Here is a 20,346-nt window from a genome sequence, read left to right as displayed (position 1 = left end):
AGTTCATAATACATAAGTTTCAACCAAAACATATAATGTTCATAAGTTCCAAAACAAAGCACTTCTAGGTCTTCATTGAGTCATGTTCCTTTGGATGTCATCCCACTTGTTATTCCTCCTAGCGCTGCCAACACTTTCTTCTTCTTCCAGAATTACAAGTGGATCATTTGGATCCCTCCCAGGTCCCACTATATTCTTTGTCCTCAATGTAATAAGTCTGTCACTTTTTCTTGTATGAGATGCAACAATCTTGGACTTTTTCTTTCTTGACCTCATTATTTTCACTTGTTATGACAGAAGAGAATTAGCAATGTAAATACACTTGGCTTGTTGTGCCCGTGATATCATTAGTTACAAACTTACAAGATTAGTCAGAGTTGGGTTGTTAGCTTCAGCTGTCACAGGTTTGGCAATAGGATTTGGTTCCTTAGGTCTTGGACCATTGAAGGTTTTGGTACCTTAGGACATCGACCTACAAAAGTTTTGGGACCAGCCCTATTTGATTTCACAGGACTTGTGTTAACACTTAGTGGTTGAACATCTAGTATGTTATCAACATTCAACAATCCTTCCAGTTCATCACCACAGTACATTCTCATGGCCTCAACAGAGCTAACAAAAGATTGTGTAGGATTTCCTTCAGGTTGTGCATCAGTTACTTCAGTTTGTACAATGGTTACCTCAGGTGGAGCATTTCCCTCAGGTGGTGCATTTACCTCATTGTTTGCAGTAACATCAGGTTGAGCATTGGTCACTTCAGGTGATGCATTTTCCTCATTGTTTGCAGTAACACAACGGGTGCAGTCCCTTAAACAGGTGTAGTTCCTTAAACAGGTGCAGAAGTGTTAGTTTTCTTATGTACGCCTTCGTTTTTACTTGTTCCCTTTAGCCTACCCTGCAACCATGAAAATTAAAACAAGTCGTGAGAAATTTAAAATACATTCGGAAATAAAGTCTCTTGCCAGTTTAACTTACTTACCATGTTTTTGGCTTGTATCCACAGTTTGAGTTTGACTTTCTTGGGTGGCTGCAACATCTCTTGGCAGTTCACATTCAACAACTATTAGTTATTTGTTTTTCTTACAGGTCAAACTTATTGTGGTGTTGATTGTCATGAAGGATGAAAAACCAATATGATTCAATACACATATAATATGTATATTTCATATTATCAATGTTTATTCTTACCAATTTTATTTTTTTCTATGTTGATTTGCTACTGATTCTGCCATAATAGAATGTCCATGTGGTTCTGCATAATTTGAATATGCACAATCGAAGGAACCTTCAATTTTTTTTTTTAAAATAAGAAACGCCAGTGCTTATTTTGCATTTGCATTTCCAAAATATTCCTTGATAGCAAGATAAGATTTCTTGTGTCTATATTGCACCAAAAAGTCTATAAATATGGTTTTTAAAACATTTCATCAACATCACAAGCCACAATAAAAAATTACTCAAACCTATCCTCGCCTTGCTTTTGTCTACTTCGGTGTTTACACGACGTCGCTTCAATTTAGGTTCTCACAAGACACTCTGTTCGTCAAGTTGATTCCGATACTGAACTCTCTCTTGCAATATCCAAAAAATTGAAAGGTGGTCAAGCTTGAGTATCATTCACCTTCACTTGACACTGAAGGAAAAGTCAAGTTCACCCCATTTGAGCTCAAGAACAACGACGACTTAGAGGTTATGTGGACAACTTTTCAACAATATTCTTTAAAGGGTCCGATCGAGTTGGATGTGAAGCTTCAAAGATCGGGAGAAGATGTTATCAAAATGTTGTGACGTCCTCAACTACCCGTTTATAATAATATGTAACGTTAAATTTCTGTTAAACTAACTATGTAATTTTGATAATTTATGATGAATCTATATTTTATTGCTTTGGTTTTAAGGGTTTTGTTTTTGTTGTTCCAGACATGTTTTCACATATGCACATCCGAAGTCACTTTTTCTTGAAAAAAAAAGGTGTTTTCAAAAGTGCACATGTGAAAGCACCTTTTCTTTTAAAAAAATGGTTCCTTCGAAAGTGCATATGCTTTCTTTTTAAAAAAAATGTCTTTAGAAGGGCATATGCAAAATCACCATTTTTTTCAATAAAAAATATGTTCGAATATGCACATCCGAAGTCTAGAGATATTTTGGTAATTTTGCAAAAAATCTGGAAGAAGACATATGAATGTATTACAAAATTCTCAAAGCATTTTCTACATTGGATTGGTACCATCTCACACTAAGAATTTTTCATTAAAAAGGATGAAATGAAAAATAGAAAACAAAACCAACAAATATTAATTAAATATATTTTATTCTATAAAAAAAAAAGATTGAATGTTAAAAATAAAATAAAAAAATTGAATAAATTTTATTTTATGAGCAATTATTGTTAGTCTTTCTGATTGAAAGTTTATAATGAAGGGGATGTAGACTTAGTTGAGAAGGATTGTTTACAATTTCTTAAATTATTTGATTTCAATAGTTAGCCAATTATAAGTAAAGAAATTGGATAGTTGATTTGAAAACTATAAAATCTAATGATTTTATTTATTGGTTTAAGAATATATAGAGCTCATGGTAAAAACCAGGCCATGATACAGCTTATATACATTATTTCTCAGGAGAAAATGCTGGCTCCTACAAAAACTTTCTCCATCATCTTCTCTAGATATCTTTTGTTACTCCACTCACCATGGTGAGTTGATCTTGTAAATATTTTAGAATGATGAGCAGCAAAACTATCTCAGTAAAACTCAACTGTGCCGGATATATTGATGGGAGGATTGAAGTCAATCCGATTTGCTTTTCCCTCTGCAAACAACTGTGGTAACATGTTGGCCTCCTTGGCTGGAACTCCTTGACTAGTCCACAAGGTAATATGGGGCCATGCATTTTTTGGAACTATCTTCTCTCCTTCTACTGAGCCAGGAAAAGCTTCGAATGCAGCCATTTTATCTGAGAAGAGCAATGCCGTCAACTCTACGGGTACCTCTTTATGCAGCCATAGACCATAATCAGCGACAGCTTTAATACCATGACTTCTCTTGTGGGCAAGAGTCAAGTGAGCCCGATTAAGATTCTCTAATTTTTTGTCTCTAAGGAATACGTCAATCTTCGGATTATGTGTGGCCAACTGCAATTATATTAATATTGTTGAGTTAGAATAGATACTGTTTAATAAATTATAGCTGGGCAATAGTAAGTTTTTCAACTACCATATTGAGAAAAGAGAATATCATGCAACTACAGAATTCTCCCTTACATTATTTAGGACACCTTGAATTTCACTAACTGGCAGATTGAGAGCAGCAAAAACAATGGTACCAAGCTTCCTCTTTTCAGTATCTGGAGGTGTGTAATCTCCCTTGGCAATGTTTCTCAATTGCTCCAACACTTGCTTGACAACGAACTCAAATGGAACCTGAAGATGTTATATTTTTTGAGAGCATAATTGGGGATTGTAAAAAGAATCACAAGCACTACCTAATTTATGCTATCTAATTGTTAAATGAACATAGTTGATGAAAGAGGAAAAAGATTAAGGTAAAAAAAAACAATGATAGATACCTGAACTGAATTAAAATAATCAGCATTTCCAGAAAGAATATCCCGTAATTGTGTCTCCCATTTCGTCCATTCTTTTGTGTACGTACCCTTGGTAGATTCTAACCTATAACATTAATGATCAATTTAAGATTGTCAACTTCTTAGTTTTCACTTTGCACCAATAACCTCGAAGACCAGGAGGCTAAAATAGACAATTCAGTTTACATGTGGTTGTGGTCCACACTAAAGATTTTACATGTCCTAATACATCAATTATGGATACATGACCACTATAGGATGGAAATATTCGAGTGGGTTGTGGCACAGTGCTTTGGGGGAATGATGAGTAAAGCTATACTACATACAGCCTCAGAGATTTGGACATTCTAGTAATCAACAGAGGAAATCTCAATGCTTACACAGTTCAAAATAAGGCTGCAGTTTTGACATAAATTCGTAAGGGGAATATAACACACTCTGAAGTTTGAAACACAGTTGTCAGAACTTGTTAAAATTTCTGAAGCACTAGTGGGTGATCTGCAGCTATGTAATTATTAATAGATATAGAGATGAAAAGAAGTTCACAAATCCTATTGCTGCAGATGTAGTTATAACAGTCAAAAACTCAGTACACGCAAAGCATAGTAAATACAAAAGCAAAAGTTAAGGCATAATAATGTTAACCTAACGCAGATGAAATTTCATAAACTGACCTTCCATGTCTTTTAGTGTGAAGCTTATATAGATCAATTCCTTCCTCCAAAATGCACTTTACTGCCTCGGGAAGGGGGCTCCTACACAGTGGAAAAAAGCACATCAAAATAAGTAATCTTACCTCAGACGTTAGCTCAAGATATGAGGACTGGCCAAAGTCCAAACTTTTGAAGGATAACATATGGATTTGGGAGGGATAAATTCCATTGGATCCTTTTGGTCAATGTAATCATACCAATACTAAATAATGATAAATACAGTGTGAATACTACCAGGCTGTTTTTGAAATATTAAATGATAGAAAATTAAATAAAATGAAAGCAAGCACTGACTCGGGTGATGACTAGAATTGATGGAAGTACCTATCAGATTTCAATAATGGAATCTTCACAAGAGACCCAAAACGGTCAACTAATTCACCCTCAAACTCTTTGCGGCTCTGAAAACCCGTTGGAAAAGCTATTTAGAATATAATAAAATATAAACAAAAAAGAAGTAGCAAATAAGGAAGCATAAAACCTTGCCATCATAAAGGTGATAGAACATTAACAGCACATAACCAGCATTTGGAGATGCCTTGTCAAGATTTCCCTGCAAAAAGTTGTTAAGTTCAAAGGAAGTTAGTGAAAGGTGATAAAAAATTTGTAAAAATTGGGGATCATGTCGGCAAAACAAAGCATATATACAGGATGATTGACTCGTTGAAGCACACGAAACAGGAAAACAGCTAATGCATCAAGGGAAAATGGATTTGAATCAGTTCCTGCAAAATAAAACACAAAAGATGAATACTTCAGATGATAATGAAGCTAAACTCAAAACCAAGTTCTTCCTTAAAAAAAATAGCATGTCCATGCAGCTGTCACTTCTTATTGAAAACCAAGCTATATCTGTCTTTATGTTTCGAAGCAAAATAAATAGTAAATTCTTGCAGGTTACTAAAACTAATCAATCAAAAAATGCATTCAGAACCTTAGATTCTTCGAATTTGGTTTTATATAGTGAAGGAAAAAAAAGTCACTGGATAATAGAAGTATAAAACAATAACATCAATAATAGATTTAACACAAAATTTCAGGATTGGTAACAAAGATAACCTTCAGATTCAGGCACAACCGGGACAGCAGATGCCCTGGTTCTGTGACACATGTCTTCTATCTGCACATATGACAAGTGTTTTTTAATGCATAACAATTTTAATAAGTAGATGAAACAAAGCTAACAAAAAGCCAAGAATGAGTCTACAGTAGATTAATAAACCAAATACAAAAAAGCAAGTTTTTTCTCTCAAATTAAAAATTTCATAAATACCACCTGCTGTTAGGCAGATGGAGCCACATGCTTGACATAGATTTTTGGAGGAAATATTATAGAAAAAAAAGCAATATTGATGGGTTGAAAACAAGCCCTAGTAAGTTAGTTTTCTGTTAATAGTTAGTTAGCTTAGCAGCTTATAAATAGGGAGGCTCTTTTGTACACAGGGGGTGGAAAAAACATTGTATTGACTGTTGATTGAGATTTATCAAGTGTAGAAAGGAGTGTTCCTTTGGTGTATAGGGGAGTGTTCCTTTGGTGTATTCCTTGCTTATTGGGTTACTATCGTTCTTTCCTGTTGTTTTTTCCATTGAAGATAAAGAAATATTTCCAGATATCTCTTCTTTTCTCTCTTTTTCCTGTCCTATTAGTATCTTTGTTAGAATCTTTTTAATTCCTTTGGTGTATTCCTTGCTTATTGGGTTACTATTGTTTTTTTCCATTGAAGATAAAGAAATATTTCCAGATATCTCTTCCTTTCTCTCTTTTTCCTGTCCTATCAGTATCTTTGTTAGAATCTTATTATTTCTAAAAGAAGATTCCTAACATCGCCCGATAGGAGCCATGGGGGCCTTACCCCTGCAAGGCCTGTTATTTGGAGGGTGTATTCTAGAAGGAATAGGTTAGTGAGGTGGCAGGAGATCCCATGTGATTCAGGGATATATCACTAGGTACGGAAGAGGAGTGAGGGTATCGCGAGAATTGCTAAAAAATGGTTAGATGGAGAAAATACATTCTCTGGTGAGGAGCTAGGCTCTGAATTATCCTTTATCAGCTTGTACTAGGAATTGTACTCTTCTGTCAATTCCATTAATACAAATAATCATTCATACCTAAATTCTTCTACTGTTAGCTCTTACTAGTTATATAGTACATTGGTGTATTGTTCTGGTTTCCATCACCACCAAAATCTCTAACAGGCACGCACTAAAACTAATCTATTCATACTTGACAAATGGAAAATGAATTGGGAATTCATTTTACAGCCAGTCCATCACATGCTTATTTTCTGATGAGGTCACATGCCTTGAAACCACGGCTGTACTCTATGCATGCTACAAAATCCAACTTTGTCCATTGGTGTGTTCTCTTCTCCCACCTTTTTTGGGGAATACTTTGTGACTCACTATTAGTTTAGCATCAGATTCCCAATTATTTGTATAGTATGTAATATGTAGTATTATTTACCCGTAAAAAAATTATAATATGATTTTATATTAGGAATTTTAATTTAAAACGAATATAGGAAAATATATATAATTGAAAACTAAGGGGAGAAAGACGAAAGAACAGAGGGATAAAAGAAATAAGCTCTGTAGGCCATAGCAAAATTATATAGAGTACTCTACCTGTCTCCAAACTTCTTCATTTGGGGCATTTTTGTCAGCAAGCATTATAGACTTCGGTTTCTTTTTGCGCTCTTCAGCAACTTTCTGCCAATATTTTCCTGTTGATAAGACACAGGTCACAATAGTTATTGATAATATATACTCATTCAAGAATATCGGCATTATGAAACAAAAGATAATTCCAGCAATTATACAACTTCCATAAATAAGAACAACGAAGAATGGGATGCATAATATTGATTTAACTCATACAAGAGAACCTTTTAAACTTAAGAATTCCATTGTTAACTTTTGTTGGAAATTTTTTTACCTTTAATCAGATCACCCATGAGACTATGAACTGGTCTATCATCTCCTAGTAGTCCTCTTGGTGCATTTAGCAATTCTTTGCAAATGGCGGACTTTGCACAACCTGGTATTCCTGGAAGAATGCAAAAGCCCTTGAATGTGAGTTTTAAACATACAAAAAAGCTAAACAAAACATCTGAAAAGAAAATTTCTCACATCAACAATACCGGAATCAACCATGCCTTAATCACACCCACAATCATTCAGCAAAAAGACTAATGCAAAACCTCCTCCGTAAACCTTAATAAAACGTGACACACTGACACCAGCAAGTCATATTTGAATTTTCCTTGAAACACTTTTGCTTTAAATTTGATTGATTACAAACACAGTAACCTAATAAGCTAGAAACTGTAGATTAATTCTAAGAACTTGTTCATGAAAGAGCACGGGATGGAGAAGTCATTAAACTCAGACAATCAATTACTCCAGTCCTGACTCAATTAATTTCACTCAAATAGTGACTGGAAATTGTTTTAGGTGTTCTTCAACAGTTGATAAAAGATAAAAGCGGTCAAGCAATTAACTTGCAGGTATACTTTATTATGCTTCAACTACCATGGTATAAATGGAAACCTATGCTTAACAATCACATTTAAGATGCTTATAATTCTAATAACGTAATTGAATGTCTCTGGATCATCAAAAAATTTCGAAGGCGATGAGAAATTAAATGTAAATGTTGAGAATGTCAACAAGAGTAGTGAAAGAATTACCAGGAAAGAATACAATCATCCCTTCATCTTTTGGAACTGTATCTTTGACTGAGATATTAGGCCCTGATGGTGCTATATCCCGCACTGATACAAGATCACCTTCTTCATCCTGGCCTTCCTCAACAATGGCCAAGAAATCTTCAGTCCTAACTAAACTACCAGCAGAACCTATTAGAGCTTGGTTCTGTGGACTACGTTTTGCAAACTGTTCAAGGAAAGGTTCAGCTTCACTAAGATATATTGATGACGAAAGTTGCTTATTTCCACACTTTCTTCTTATATACACAGCCCTGTAAGCAGAGTAAAGAACTTAATCAGCAGCATCAACCACAGTAGAAAAAAGATAAAAAAGGACAGAGCTAGAGAGATATAACAATGACTCTAAGCAGAAACCAAACAATAGTTAGCTGTCATCCAGAAAAATGTTTCAGGAATTACCATTCATCAAGCATCTTGCTAAGTTCTCTCTGCTTTCCAGGAGAGGTTCCCCATATTTTCATTTGTCTGTGACATTGAAACAAAGCAAGGAAAAAGAAAAATGTAGTTTGGATTAAAACTTTGTGTGACACCCTGTATATCAGTATATGTATATATTGCAACTTCTACTATATTGGAATTTGCAACACCAATAACAAGTTATGCAGCTAAATGCTAAATGATGCCGATAGATACTGGTTCAGAGATCAAGGAAGGTATGAAACAAGATGGATTTAATTGATGAATCCGGGTAACACAAATGGGTAACACAAAATCAAATTGAGAAATCAACATCTAATATTCTTTAATGCCTTTGATAAGATTATGGGATGAACAAAATTCAAGCATTTCTACCAAAAAGTTTTTTTTCTTGATGAAACGGTTATAATATTGACACCCAAATTTAACACACTTTAGTAGACCTGATAGAAAAGCTCCATAGAAAGCATGACCATCCAGTAAAACTTATGTTAATGAATAAATTGCTCACATATCACACATGCACATCAATCTCAAACCACAAACATGAAATTGTAACTAGGAAATGCATATGAAATTATTTATTATATTCAGCTAGACGATATTCTCGAGGACCGCGACTATAACATGGCTCATACATTACGAACTACAATTCTGATATAAAGTGCAGGATAGGCAACTTACCTCAGGTAATAAGCCTTGTAAGCACTTGGACCTTCCTTGAAAAGAATTGACAAGCCATTTCGAATGAGAAAAGTTCGCAGCTGGGACAATTATCCAACATACGAACAATAATTAGAATTGTAAAATGATAATAATAAATAATACGTATCAAATATTTGACATAGTTAGTGAATGGAGTCATTCCTAGTAACAAGAAAGAGAAATGGGATGACATTTTAAAACATATTTCAAAGCAAAATAAAACTTCACATTTGGTTCTTCAAATCGTAAAGGTCGGGAAATTTAGTTCACTAAATTTATAAAATGAAAAAATCATGCCATAAATTGAAATTTGTAGGCCAATTTAGTCCCACATCATGAAAATCATTACTTTCTAAACTATCATCTATGGAAGAGTAAATCGTCGGATCCTTACAATTTTGAGGATCAAAATAGCGATTTACTCGAAATAGTGATTCAAAATCAGGTCATGCAGATATTATTAAAAACAAGATGTTTCAAGAAAGATCAAAGACGTGTGAAGTGTGATATTAATGCAGTTGCAACCATAGTGTAGCATCCTAATTTAGTACAAAATAATACATAATATAAAGTGTAATTCTTGATAAATATTTTTGAATGGATGTGGGCAGGCAGATGGTAAAACCCATTATCAAAAAATGTCCAACTCGTGTGAAGTAGTCAACCCCTAAAAACTTCGACAATACATAAACTTTTAAGAGACAGACAGAACATGATGATGACCTCTTTTTAGTTCTTGTTTCCACCCTAAATTGACTGGCGATTTTCAATAGAAGGGGTTATTTTCCATTTCATATATTTATTTAGGAGAGTGATTCGGCAGATCAAAATGGTGATTTACTCAAAACAGAAGGCATGAATAGTGATTCAAAATCAGGGCATGCATACATTATAAAAAACAAGGAAGATGCTTCAAGAAAGATCAAGGACACTTAATATTAAAGCAGATGCCACTATAGTGTAAAATCCTAATTTAGTACAAAATAATACATAATATAAAGTGTAATTCTTGATAAATATTTTTTAATGGATATGCACGGATGGTAAAACTCATTATCAAAAAATGTTGACTTGTGTGAAGTATTCAACCCCTAAAAACTTCGACAATACATAAACTTTCAAGAGACATAGACAATAATCTTAGAAATTTATACAGGCAACAGTTAGCCCTACAAATGCATGACTATTAAGATTTTAACAAAGCATTTTCTTATAGATGTCAAACATGGACGCATACCTTATATGTAAGAAACTTCAATTTGACCATTAAATTTGCATCTTCGTCCGCAAAGTCGTCTCTTTCAATACTGGTGCTATCACTTTCATTTATACTGCTGTTCTTAGAAATTTCGGCAACTTTCTCCTTGTCTGCCTTGAATAAATTGATATCAACAAAAAATCCTGGAAACACATTAAAGTGACAGAAACTTGTATAAGTCAGTAAGAATAATGAGCAGCACATATATGCTTTGCATAAATCATTATCAACATACTTGTGTATCAGTAGGTCACGTACAAACATTTTTAGTGTTTTATTTAATAAGCTCGCATACCATAATTAGTAATAGTTGAGTGAAATGTAACACTCCATATCCCAAAACAGTATTCAGAATTTAAGTTTTAACCAAAATTGTTGTGTTCTGGCAAATCAAGTATCCTAAGATACAGAATGCTTATGTTTATGAAAATTAGCCACGGGATTAATAACTCATAACCCAAATTTCTATTGGAGGTTCGAAGAGCAAATTACTAATGCATTCATTGCATGTGCACAAGGTGAACTCGTAGTACCTTCCAGTAAACTTTAAGAGTAGTTAAAACCCAAGACTCTAGTGTCTTTTTTTTGGTGAAGTGACTCCAGTATCAAGCCATATGGACTAGCTTCACTAAACATAATTCATACTCAAGTACATCTTTCCTTTATCCTTTCTCCCCAGAAGGGGGAAATTACTAAAGAAAAAAAATTATGGTGAAATTTCCGACTTAGAATCAATTAACAAAACAAGTGTCTATTGAGAAAACGAACAACTACTTACTCATGAAAGACTATCTGTACATCATTAGCTAAAAAAAAACTTTTAGATGAACGAAACTTGCTTAATCTAAACAACTTCTTAAAAAATATTTCCCCGTTAATTAAGTAACCTCAATTGTGAAATACATGCTCCAAATTCCATGAAGTGATTAAAAGTGTCTAATACAAATCTTAAATACAACCATTTATATCTCTCAAATGCAACTACTGAACATCTAAACCCAGAAAACATAGCAAAGAAGACCACTATATGTAGATTATCAATATATCTGGGAGTGGGATCCTAGAAGAAAGCCAGCAAACTAGTTTACAATTTTCAGGAAAAGTAACTGAATATTATATAAAAGAGGAAAATATAATATTTACCTCGATAAAGTGGCCATAATCCTGGTCTATTCCTGAAAGAATCAAACACTTCGAAACTCAGAATGGTATTGAAGAAATCTATGATGTAAAATACTGAAAGGCTATAAAAGATTTTTCTTCATAAAATTAAACAAGAAAATGTGATTGAGAGTAAACCTCATCTCTTTTTGGTATCTCCGAAAAGCAGAATCACTGTGCACATGAATGACCATTTTGTAGAAAAGGTCGTCATTTGATATGGCATCAACTTTGTGGAAGTTATGATAACATTTGAATGCAGCAGGCAGGCGTTTTTCCTTCATCAACCGAATGATTTCCTGATTCAAAACCAAATCAAAGCTATGACTGTGAACTGAACAGAAGGAAGTAAAGCACGTGGTAGAAAGAAGTGGAATCAATCTATAATGAGGGAAATTTAAATAAAAATGTTAATGCTTCTAAGAATTGTGAGACCCTTTGAATCATTTGTTGAGGAAAATAGCTCATAGCTATCAAAATCTAGAAAGAAAAGACTGTCAGTATACTCTTGTCATATTACAGAGAAAGAAATCATTGGAATGGAAGACCTGAATGTGCGTCCGGAGGAGCGTGTATGCAATAAGAAATATGCAGTTTGGCAATATAATAAAAGCTAGTACATATTACAAACTTAACATGATCAAAATATGGTGAAATTAAAATATTTCCATCTGTAAATTTAAACATATGATAGTCTAGACTGACCTGCAATTTTTTTGTCGAATAGTCTGTCGGATGGGCTTGTAAAAATTTTGAAACAACAGATTTGTCTGCATTTCTTGAATGCATATCACCAGCATCAGTCCCGGACCAGTCTACGTAGTCAGGACAAAATGAGCTACCAACGTTCTCAAGAAGCGCCTTCATTTGCTGCAGAAGCATTTCAAATCACAATATTGAATTACTTTAAATTCATCTAGATTGAGATCCACACAATTTTGTTCTAAATGATATTTCCATAGTTCTGGAGAGACAGGCAGAGACACACCAGTACCATCCTGGACCGAGGAAGTGGGCAATCCAAAGTTCCTGCTAGAAAGGGTTCTATTGTTGTCTCTATGTCACTGTCTCTCCTAAATTGACATGATGGCGATATAAACTAAATTGAGAGGATCCATATCCACATAAAGAATTGCAACATCATAACTCTGGATCAAGGCAGTAAAGTTTAGCCTGTACCTGTTTTTCATCAGATCTATTGGCAGCACAAATTTCCCTTAGACTTGGACCGAAATCAAGGGCAGCTGAAATCGAAAAACAAAATTTGTTTATTATTTAAGTTGCAATACATTCTTTGACCACCATTTAGGAGTGTCAAGGAAGTATGTTTGTTAAGGGGGTTCCAATTTTGTTTGTAATTATAATCATAAATGTCGCAAATACAATTATATATTCTGCAATTAATTGTATAAATTGTTGTATTCAGCCCATTAATTAGTAGGGGTGGCAAAACGGGCCCGCCCCGCCGGGCATGCCTGTTTTGCTCGCACTTTTTTGCGAGGCGGGCCAAGGTTTTAGGCCCGTACCCTCTAATGTCCCCACCCTGTCCCGCCCTATTTTTTTGCGGGCATTAGCATAAATTTATGAATTTTTAGGGTTAAAATGTGCAGTGCGTCCACCCTCATTTTTTTGCAGGGGGGGCAAGGTTTTAGGCCAGCGCCCTTTACTATGTCCGCCCCGCCCCTTTTTTTGCGGGATGGGCATGCCCGTTTGTCACCCCTAGTTAGGCCTATTAGGTATATCATTTTTTAAACAGTTCTCTGATTGTACTCTAATTACTTTCAGAATAATATTCAAAAAAGTATCCCCAGTGCTATAATAATTGTAATCATACTTTGATTTTCAGGAACCTTGGACTAAATATTAGTTCAAAAATCCCAAGGATGGGTACACCTTAGAAAATGCATCAACTAAGAAAATGAATATGTAGAAAAATAAATAGTAATAAACATCAAGGCATCAACTAAGAAAGTCAGAGTAGCTAGCAGCTTAGACATGATATTTCGAGAATCAATAAGCATACCTCCATCAACAGGTGGAGGAGGAAATTCCTTCAAAATTTTCTCTATATGGTTCGAACTATCTTGGCTCACAAGACGAGCCACAAGACCTTCTAAAATTTCACCTTGGGCTTTCACATGGTCTTTTGAACCTGCAGTTATGAAAATATATGTAAATTTAACAAAAAGCTCATGCAAAGATAATAGATTGAGAGCATAAAAGAGACAAGTGATAGCAAAAATGAAATATTGAGATTTGAAACTAAAATTACATGCGGGATGAAACTGAAACTAGAAGAAATCAACAACTAAAATCCTACTTAATTTCAAAATATTACATTATATTCAAACAATCAGATTGACTTCAGAAAAACACTGCTTGTCCAAGGTGAAAGTTGGGAGGGAAATAGGGTCGGGTTTTGGGGAATGGATCCAAACGAATCAAGAACCTTCAGTTTGGACCCGATAAGGTTCGGTAGCTTTTATTTTGGGGGAGGGGGACTTGATCATGTTCGAATTCATTCCAGCCACATTATCGGGTTAAATTTTATTCAAAACTTTTGATTTTAAAAAATGTATAATTAAAGAGAATATAAAACAGTATATTTAACAGAAAATAAAGCTATATTAGGTCGAGTTGATCACATTTCAGTTTTCCTAAGCCAACACTCAACCCAACCTAGATAAGTTTCATTTCCTTTTCACCTGAATCAACTACTCAAACCAATCCCATTTTACTTCTATTAGTTATGTTGATCAGGTTAACAAGGCCTACAGAAAGATTTGAGGGTAGTCATAAACTACCAACAGTAACATAAATTCATCATAACCCTTCATTCATTTTAAAGGTTTTCATAACATATTCTTCTGAGTCATTTTTTGAAATACTTTTCAATCATCCTGGGGGTGCTAGACTGCTAGTGCAGTAGTGATTGCCTAGCTCTGTAAGCCAAAGGGACTAAGTTCAATACCCACTAAAGACTGACTGTAACATATTCGATTATATATGCAGTAGTGATTGCCTAGCTCTGTAAGCCAAAGGGACTAAGTTCAATACCCACTAAAGACTGACTGTAACATATTCGATTATATACCATTTCTTCATATATATGAGGCATGAGACACAAAGTCAAGTTAGATAAATAGTGGTAACTCAACAACATTAATACCTGGTACAGATACGTCCGCAATTTCATCAAGAGCCTTGCATACAGAAGTTGCAGTACCTTCCTCACATAAGGCATCATAGGCAGCAAAGAAGGAAGAAGCTGATTTTCTAAATTTACATAATGGTTTGAGTGAAACAATTTTTAATACAATTTAAACAGATGACGTCAATGATAAAAATCCCAGTCAAAATGTTCATCTTGAAATAAAATAGCCAAAGACAATCCTTAATAAATGATAATTAGCTTCAAAGAATATTTCCTTATAGGGGTTACTTGATAATTGAATCGAAAAAATCCTCAGTCAAAAAGTTTTACTATTATGTATTATACAAAGAAAAGCTGATGTCACAGACCACAAATCTCTAAGAACTTGATAAATAGAATACCAACACGTCAGATTTTAATTACATGGAATTTCAATTTTCAAATTTCATAAATAAAAGATATTCACTTTGAAAGAAAACTATTAGTGTTGCAACATAAATAGAAATGACCCAGTGCTTCTCATGCAACATAAACTAACTTCAGTATATCAAAATTCTTTGAAGAAACCAGATTTAAAAAGAAATAATTATCATACTTGAGTCATCTTGAGTAATAAAGAACGTCTATTTAAATATTAAATGTTCACCTTGTTGAGAACAACCACACATGATTTGTTGGTAATCGCCATTTTCTGCAAAAAGCAATTATCTCAGGGGTTGAATAGAACTTTGGCTTCCCATTGCCCAATTCAGTGACTGCTGTAACCACCACTGCTCAGATCAAGAAATACCAATGAATATATGATAGGAAATAATGCTACAACGAATCTAAAGACGATATATTATTCAAAATAACAAGAAGCACTCTGAACCAAAAAATAAATAAAAATTACCGTAATCTTCATGAGGACGCTGTCCATGGTCTCCAAGAACAGCAGTTACTAATTCCATTGAAATGCACATATGGTTTCTCTAAAAGAGCAGATGTTATGTTAGTAATGTTCATTTCTTCAGCATGAACACAATTAATAATAAAGCTAAATGTAGTAACAGAGTACTATAGTATATCAATTTATAGTTATACAGTGAATACAACTAACAGCCACGAGAACTGGAAAATGTTTTGGGAAGAGGAGAAAGACTTCTGTCAAAATGATAAACAAAATGCAAGCTTGCCTAGCTTCAAAACATGAAATACAGAAAAGTAAATGACCATAAACCATGTATTGAATAGCTATCATATTATTCACAAGCTAATCATTTTCACACTTTAATCATCAACGCTACAGGAGGTCAGAAAACACAGCCCACAAAAAAAAAAAGAGAGGGAGAAATTTCAGTAGATGGAGATTAGCAATTAATAGCGAATATTCAAATTAAGGAATCCATATTGTAATTTAAATGATTCTCCTCAATCCTCTATAATTGAACCAGGAAATGTATCCTGAATTCTGCAGATATGTCTTATTAGCATACGTGAGAAAAATTTAGAAACTAAAAAAAAACTCCTGCAAATCATTTCTAATTTCATGCTCTCAATATAGCTGCAATTACCAAACATTTTTGCAGCTAAAACTAACCCTATCTTAGGAGATGTGTTTCCTAACACTCTACATAACCCTATGATGCTATTAAATTTCACCTCAAGAAAATTATTAAATTCAGCCTGCTTTTCTGAAGCTTTGGTTGCCCAAGCCTCACGAAACATCCGCCCAAGAACAAATACACCAACAGCAGTATATCTGCATAGAGGGGGGAAAAGGCATAATCAACAACAAAAAATTAGGTAAAGATGAATAATAAAGTAAATGCTTTCAGAAATGGATCACAACAACAATCATATTCCTAATAAAAAATCATTCTGAGAATTTCATGCTATTTGCCATTTGCTCATAACCATCAATCACAACGAAGAGGGGGAGAGAAAACATCAAGCGCAAGCTAAATAAAAAGGGGGAACATAAAGAGAGGTGTAATCGCTTGTGAGCATACATATTTCCAAAACTGTTTTTTGCATAAGCTCCACCCTCATGACCCGCATACATAAAAAGAGAACCAGAGTGTTTAAGTGAAACCTGCACACACAAGTCAATAAAATCAAGCCCATGACTGAAAATCAGTCCAATCAAAGTTGATACAACTAGTACTCTATTAACCATAAGGAAAAAAAACTAAAAACTTACAAAACTGTATGCAAATACAACACTACCAACCACCATACCTCTAACGTAGCTACACCTTTTGATACCAGCTCAATCATCCTTGACCTTGTCTGCAGGAGCATAGAATACTGATAAGTAAAAGTTTCAAAACTACAAAAAAGTAAGTTAATGCAGAACAGAGAAAATGATTTCATCATCCAGAAGAATGCAATTCTCATTTCTCAGTCAAAAACTATTAAAAGTAAATTCAGACACAACCAATTAAAAAATTCTCTTCAATATTGTTTCTAAAAAGTTAGGATCATCATGCATAACTATAAACCGTGCAGTAGTTGGGATCATTCTCTTAGCATCTACACTTAAAAACTCTGATTCCTTCATCCATTAGAGAACTTCGGTTGCTAGCTAATGTGCAAGTATTTAGAAAGATATTTTAGCTAACATCCTTGATAACAAAAAGAAATCCTTTCAACTTTTAGCACCATCGCTTCGGATTAAAAATGTGTTTGACACAACATCACACTGGTTACATTCAATACGTCCATTTTCATAAAAACTCTCAATGTTTACAAGTGAGAGTCGTATCTACGGACTGTGTTTCATAGTTTTCAAGAGACAAAATTTCCTTTAAGAAATTGTTAATTTCATCCTACTATTACTGTATATGGAGTAGCATGGCATCAGGATTAGTTATTCCTAGTTGCTAAGCTCCAGACAGTAGCTACTAGCTAGTTAGTCATAACTGTTATAGTAGATAGTTATATTTCAGTTATTAGGCCATAACTGAAACTGGGTTAGTTAACCCATGCCGAACATTATTAACACTTGTAGTACTACTAACTGCAAATGCAAGAGAAAATCAGTCTTTTCTCTCATTTTTCTCACAAACACTCTATTATCAACTTCATACACCTCCCAACATCCTAAACTCCTACACTATATAAACTTAAATATATGGTGTGTATGATTGTCTAAGATGATACATACCTAGTACGAATAAAAACATATAAAGTAGGAAAATTCATCAAATATTTACATGACAAATTTAATCATTATAACCTCCAACCATGAAAGCAAAACAGAAAAAACTAAGACATGAATGATATACCTCCTGATCCGACTTTTCATTTTCAAACTTGGGGTAGAAAGTAGCTCTGATTTGTGCATGTCCATAAGTGGAATTATCAACAGTAAAATTCTCCAACAGATTACCACTAAACAACTTACTCAAAACAGCACTACCACTACTTTTCTGCGTCGAAGCCACGTCAACACCAACGCCTGAACCACCAACCTTCCCTTTACTCACCGGTGTGCTTCCAACTTTAGTCACAGTGTCTCCTCCACTAACAGTTCCATAAGATTTCGGTTTCCAAATCGCCGGTGAACCTTGGGAAGTAATCACCTTATTAGCATGCTGAACCTTGGTTTGGCCGCTGCTTTCGCCAATATGAATTCCAGAAAGTTTGTTAGTAACGGTTTCCGCATCTATTCCAATAGACGATACTTGCTGTTCAGTTTTAGGTTTCGGCTTCCATCTCTGTTCTACACTTTTCTGCAAAACAAAAATTCAGAAAATTAAACACGAGCACGATCATCGCAGTAACGATTATGGTGAACGATTTCGCAAATTTCAATTGCAACGGTAACGATAATCGAATTTACGAGAAATGGAAAATGGAATCGAGAATGAGTACCTGATTGCGAGGCATTGTTAGGGTCCAGTAAGGGTGAGAGAGTGGAAGGAAAAGGAAGGTTCTGGATTTGAAGGTAGAGAGAGGAGAAGAAGGTAGAATGTGAGAGAGATTGGAGAGGAGTCTTTGCGGTGCCGACATTCAAGGGGTGACAGAGAAGGCGAGGAGAGAGCACGCTCGGTGCTTTGCCAGTGTGCTGTGCCCGACGGAGAGACCTGTTAAATGGGGACGAACGTGCTTGTTTTTTAATAGGATGAAATGGGAATGATATATATTAATGGTTATTTTTTAGTACGTCTGTTTGATTCAAATAAGGGACGGGACGAGATAGGAGAGATTTTAATGAATAAAATGGGAGTGGAAGTAAGGGGATTTTATATATATTAGTTTTATGACTTGTGCGTTGCACGGGTTTGATTAGAATTTTGATTTTAATAATTTATATATATAAATTATATCATATATTTAAACGTATTTTTAAATTATATTAAATATAAACCAAATTTAAAATATATGAGAATTTCTAATAATTTATATATATATATATATATATATATATATATATATATATATATATATATATATATATATATATAATTTCAATTATGTTCTATAAATTTGAAAGATTTCACATATTTACATGAATAATGCAATATTATAAAAAGTGTTATAATAAATTATTTTTAGATAAATATTTATGATTAATCATTAAATTTATAATATATATAAGAGTATATCAATCTAAATTTCAGTTATTCTTTTAGTATTATTCTATAACTTATAAAACCTAAGATTTTTTTATTCAATGTCATGTCCAAAAAAAGTTTTAAATCGTATATTCTATACATATTTTTTAAAAATAAATCATATTATATCTTATCATATTGATTTTTATTTGGTGTTCCTATATTAATCAAGTAACTTCATCCATATTTTTATGATTTTTTTTTGTTTGTTTATTATAGTGGAAGATATATGTTCATACTTGGTTAATGGATTGATTATTAATACTATTATTTTTTATAGGTTAACCATCTGAATAAATTAATTATATTCACTTTAATATTAAAATTAAAGAAAAAATAACTTTGTACATTAAAATAAAACTTTAAAGAGTTTTTTTAAATTTTATAGGCATTAATGATTTTAAAAATAATTAATTTTAGTTATTAATTTTTTAGTGAAGTTTTCTTAGTTTTTTATTAAATAGTAATATTTTGATTCTTAAATATACTTTTATGATAAAAAAAATTGTAGATTAGTCCTTATATTTCTCATTCGTTAAAAAAAATAAAGTAATTAATCATAATACATATTATTTATATAGGTATATAATGATAAATCAAATACTTTCTCATTACATAATTTTTAAAGTAATATTCAGAGTTTAGTAAGTGACAACTAAATCGATTATAACTTACAACTACAATTTATTTTTCAATTTTATTTTCCATAAATAATTATGCATTTTAAAAGAATATATATAGAGATAGTTAATAATTATTATCATATTAATAACAATAATTATAATAATTTAATAATAATTGAAATTCTGGACTCAGACACGCGATGTCGAACAGGATGTCACGACATTACTATCTGAATGCTTTTAAACAAATGAACAGAAAGTAAACAGAATAACAACACAAGAAAGTTGTTAACCCAGTTCGGTGCAATCACACCTACATCTGGGGGCTACCAAGCCAGGGAGGAAGTCCACTATAAGTAATATCAATTAAAGGTAATACAGATCAAGATTACTTCTCTCAC

General features: G+C 33.4%; 1 protein-coding gene across 1 annotated transcript; it reads right to left on the bottom strand.

Moving 5' to 3' along the window:
• Nucleotides 1-2,466: 2,466 nt before the first annotated feature.
• Nucleotides 2,467-18,855, bottom strand: LOC131601954 (tRNA ligase 1). The gene is made up of 27 exons (XM_058873892.1): nt 18,580-18,855; nt 17,991-18,437; nt 16,942-16,992; nt 16,713-16,795; nt 16,363-16,462; nt 15,614-15,692; nt 15,368-15,491; nt 14,737-14,843; nt 13,591-13,719; nt 12,747-12,811; nt 12,273-12,437; nt 11,706-11,866; nt 11,550-11,581; nt 10,386-10,549; nt 9,128-9,207; nt 8,426-8,491; nt 7,988-8,277; nt 7,234-7,344; nt 6,924-7,021; nt 5,358-5,418; nt 4,947-5,023; nt 4,780-4,851; nt 4,623-4,699; nt 4,260-4,340; nt 3,568-3,670; nt 3,263-3,421; nt 2,467-3,133 (listed from the first exon to the last, which is right to left on the bottom strand). The coding sequence occupies exons 1-27, from the start codon at nt 18,715-18,717 to the stop codon at nt 2,744-2,746; spliced, it is 3,510 nt and encodes a 1,169-aa protein (XP_058729875.1). The 5' UTR covers nt 18,718-18,855; the 3' UTR covers nt 2,467-2,743.
• Between the last annotated feature and the right edge of the window lie 1,491 nt (nt 18,856-20,346).

Source organism: Vicia villosa, linkage group LG5 (assembly GCF_029867415.1).
Source record: "Vicia villosa cultivar HV-30 ecotype Madison, WI linkage group LG5, Vvil1.0, whole genome shotgun sequence".
NCBI classification, from domain to species: domain Eukaryota; kingdom Viridiplantae; phylum Streptophyta; class Magnoliopsida; order Fabales; family Fabaceae; genus Vicia; species Vicia villosa.
Note: the sequence above shows the minus strand (reverse complement) of the source record. Positions and strands in the feature narration are given on the sequence as shown.

Excerpts from the sequence above, each read along its gene's own strand:
- LOC131601954 (XM_058873892.1), bottom strand. The coding sequence starts at position 18,717 with ATGTCGGCACCGCAAAGACTCCTCTCCAATCTCTCTCACATTCTACCT. Across the intron at positions 9,208-10,385 it reads TGAAGTTTCTTACATATAAG|CTGCGAACTTTTCTCATTCG; the intron begins GTATGCGTCCAT and ends TAATTGTCCCAG. Across the intron at positions 5,419-6,923 it reads ATGAAGAAGTTTGGAGACAG|ATAGAAGACATGTGTCACAG; the intron begins GTAGAGTACTCT and ends TCATATGTGCAG.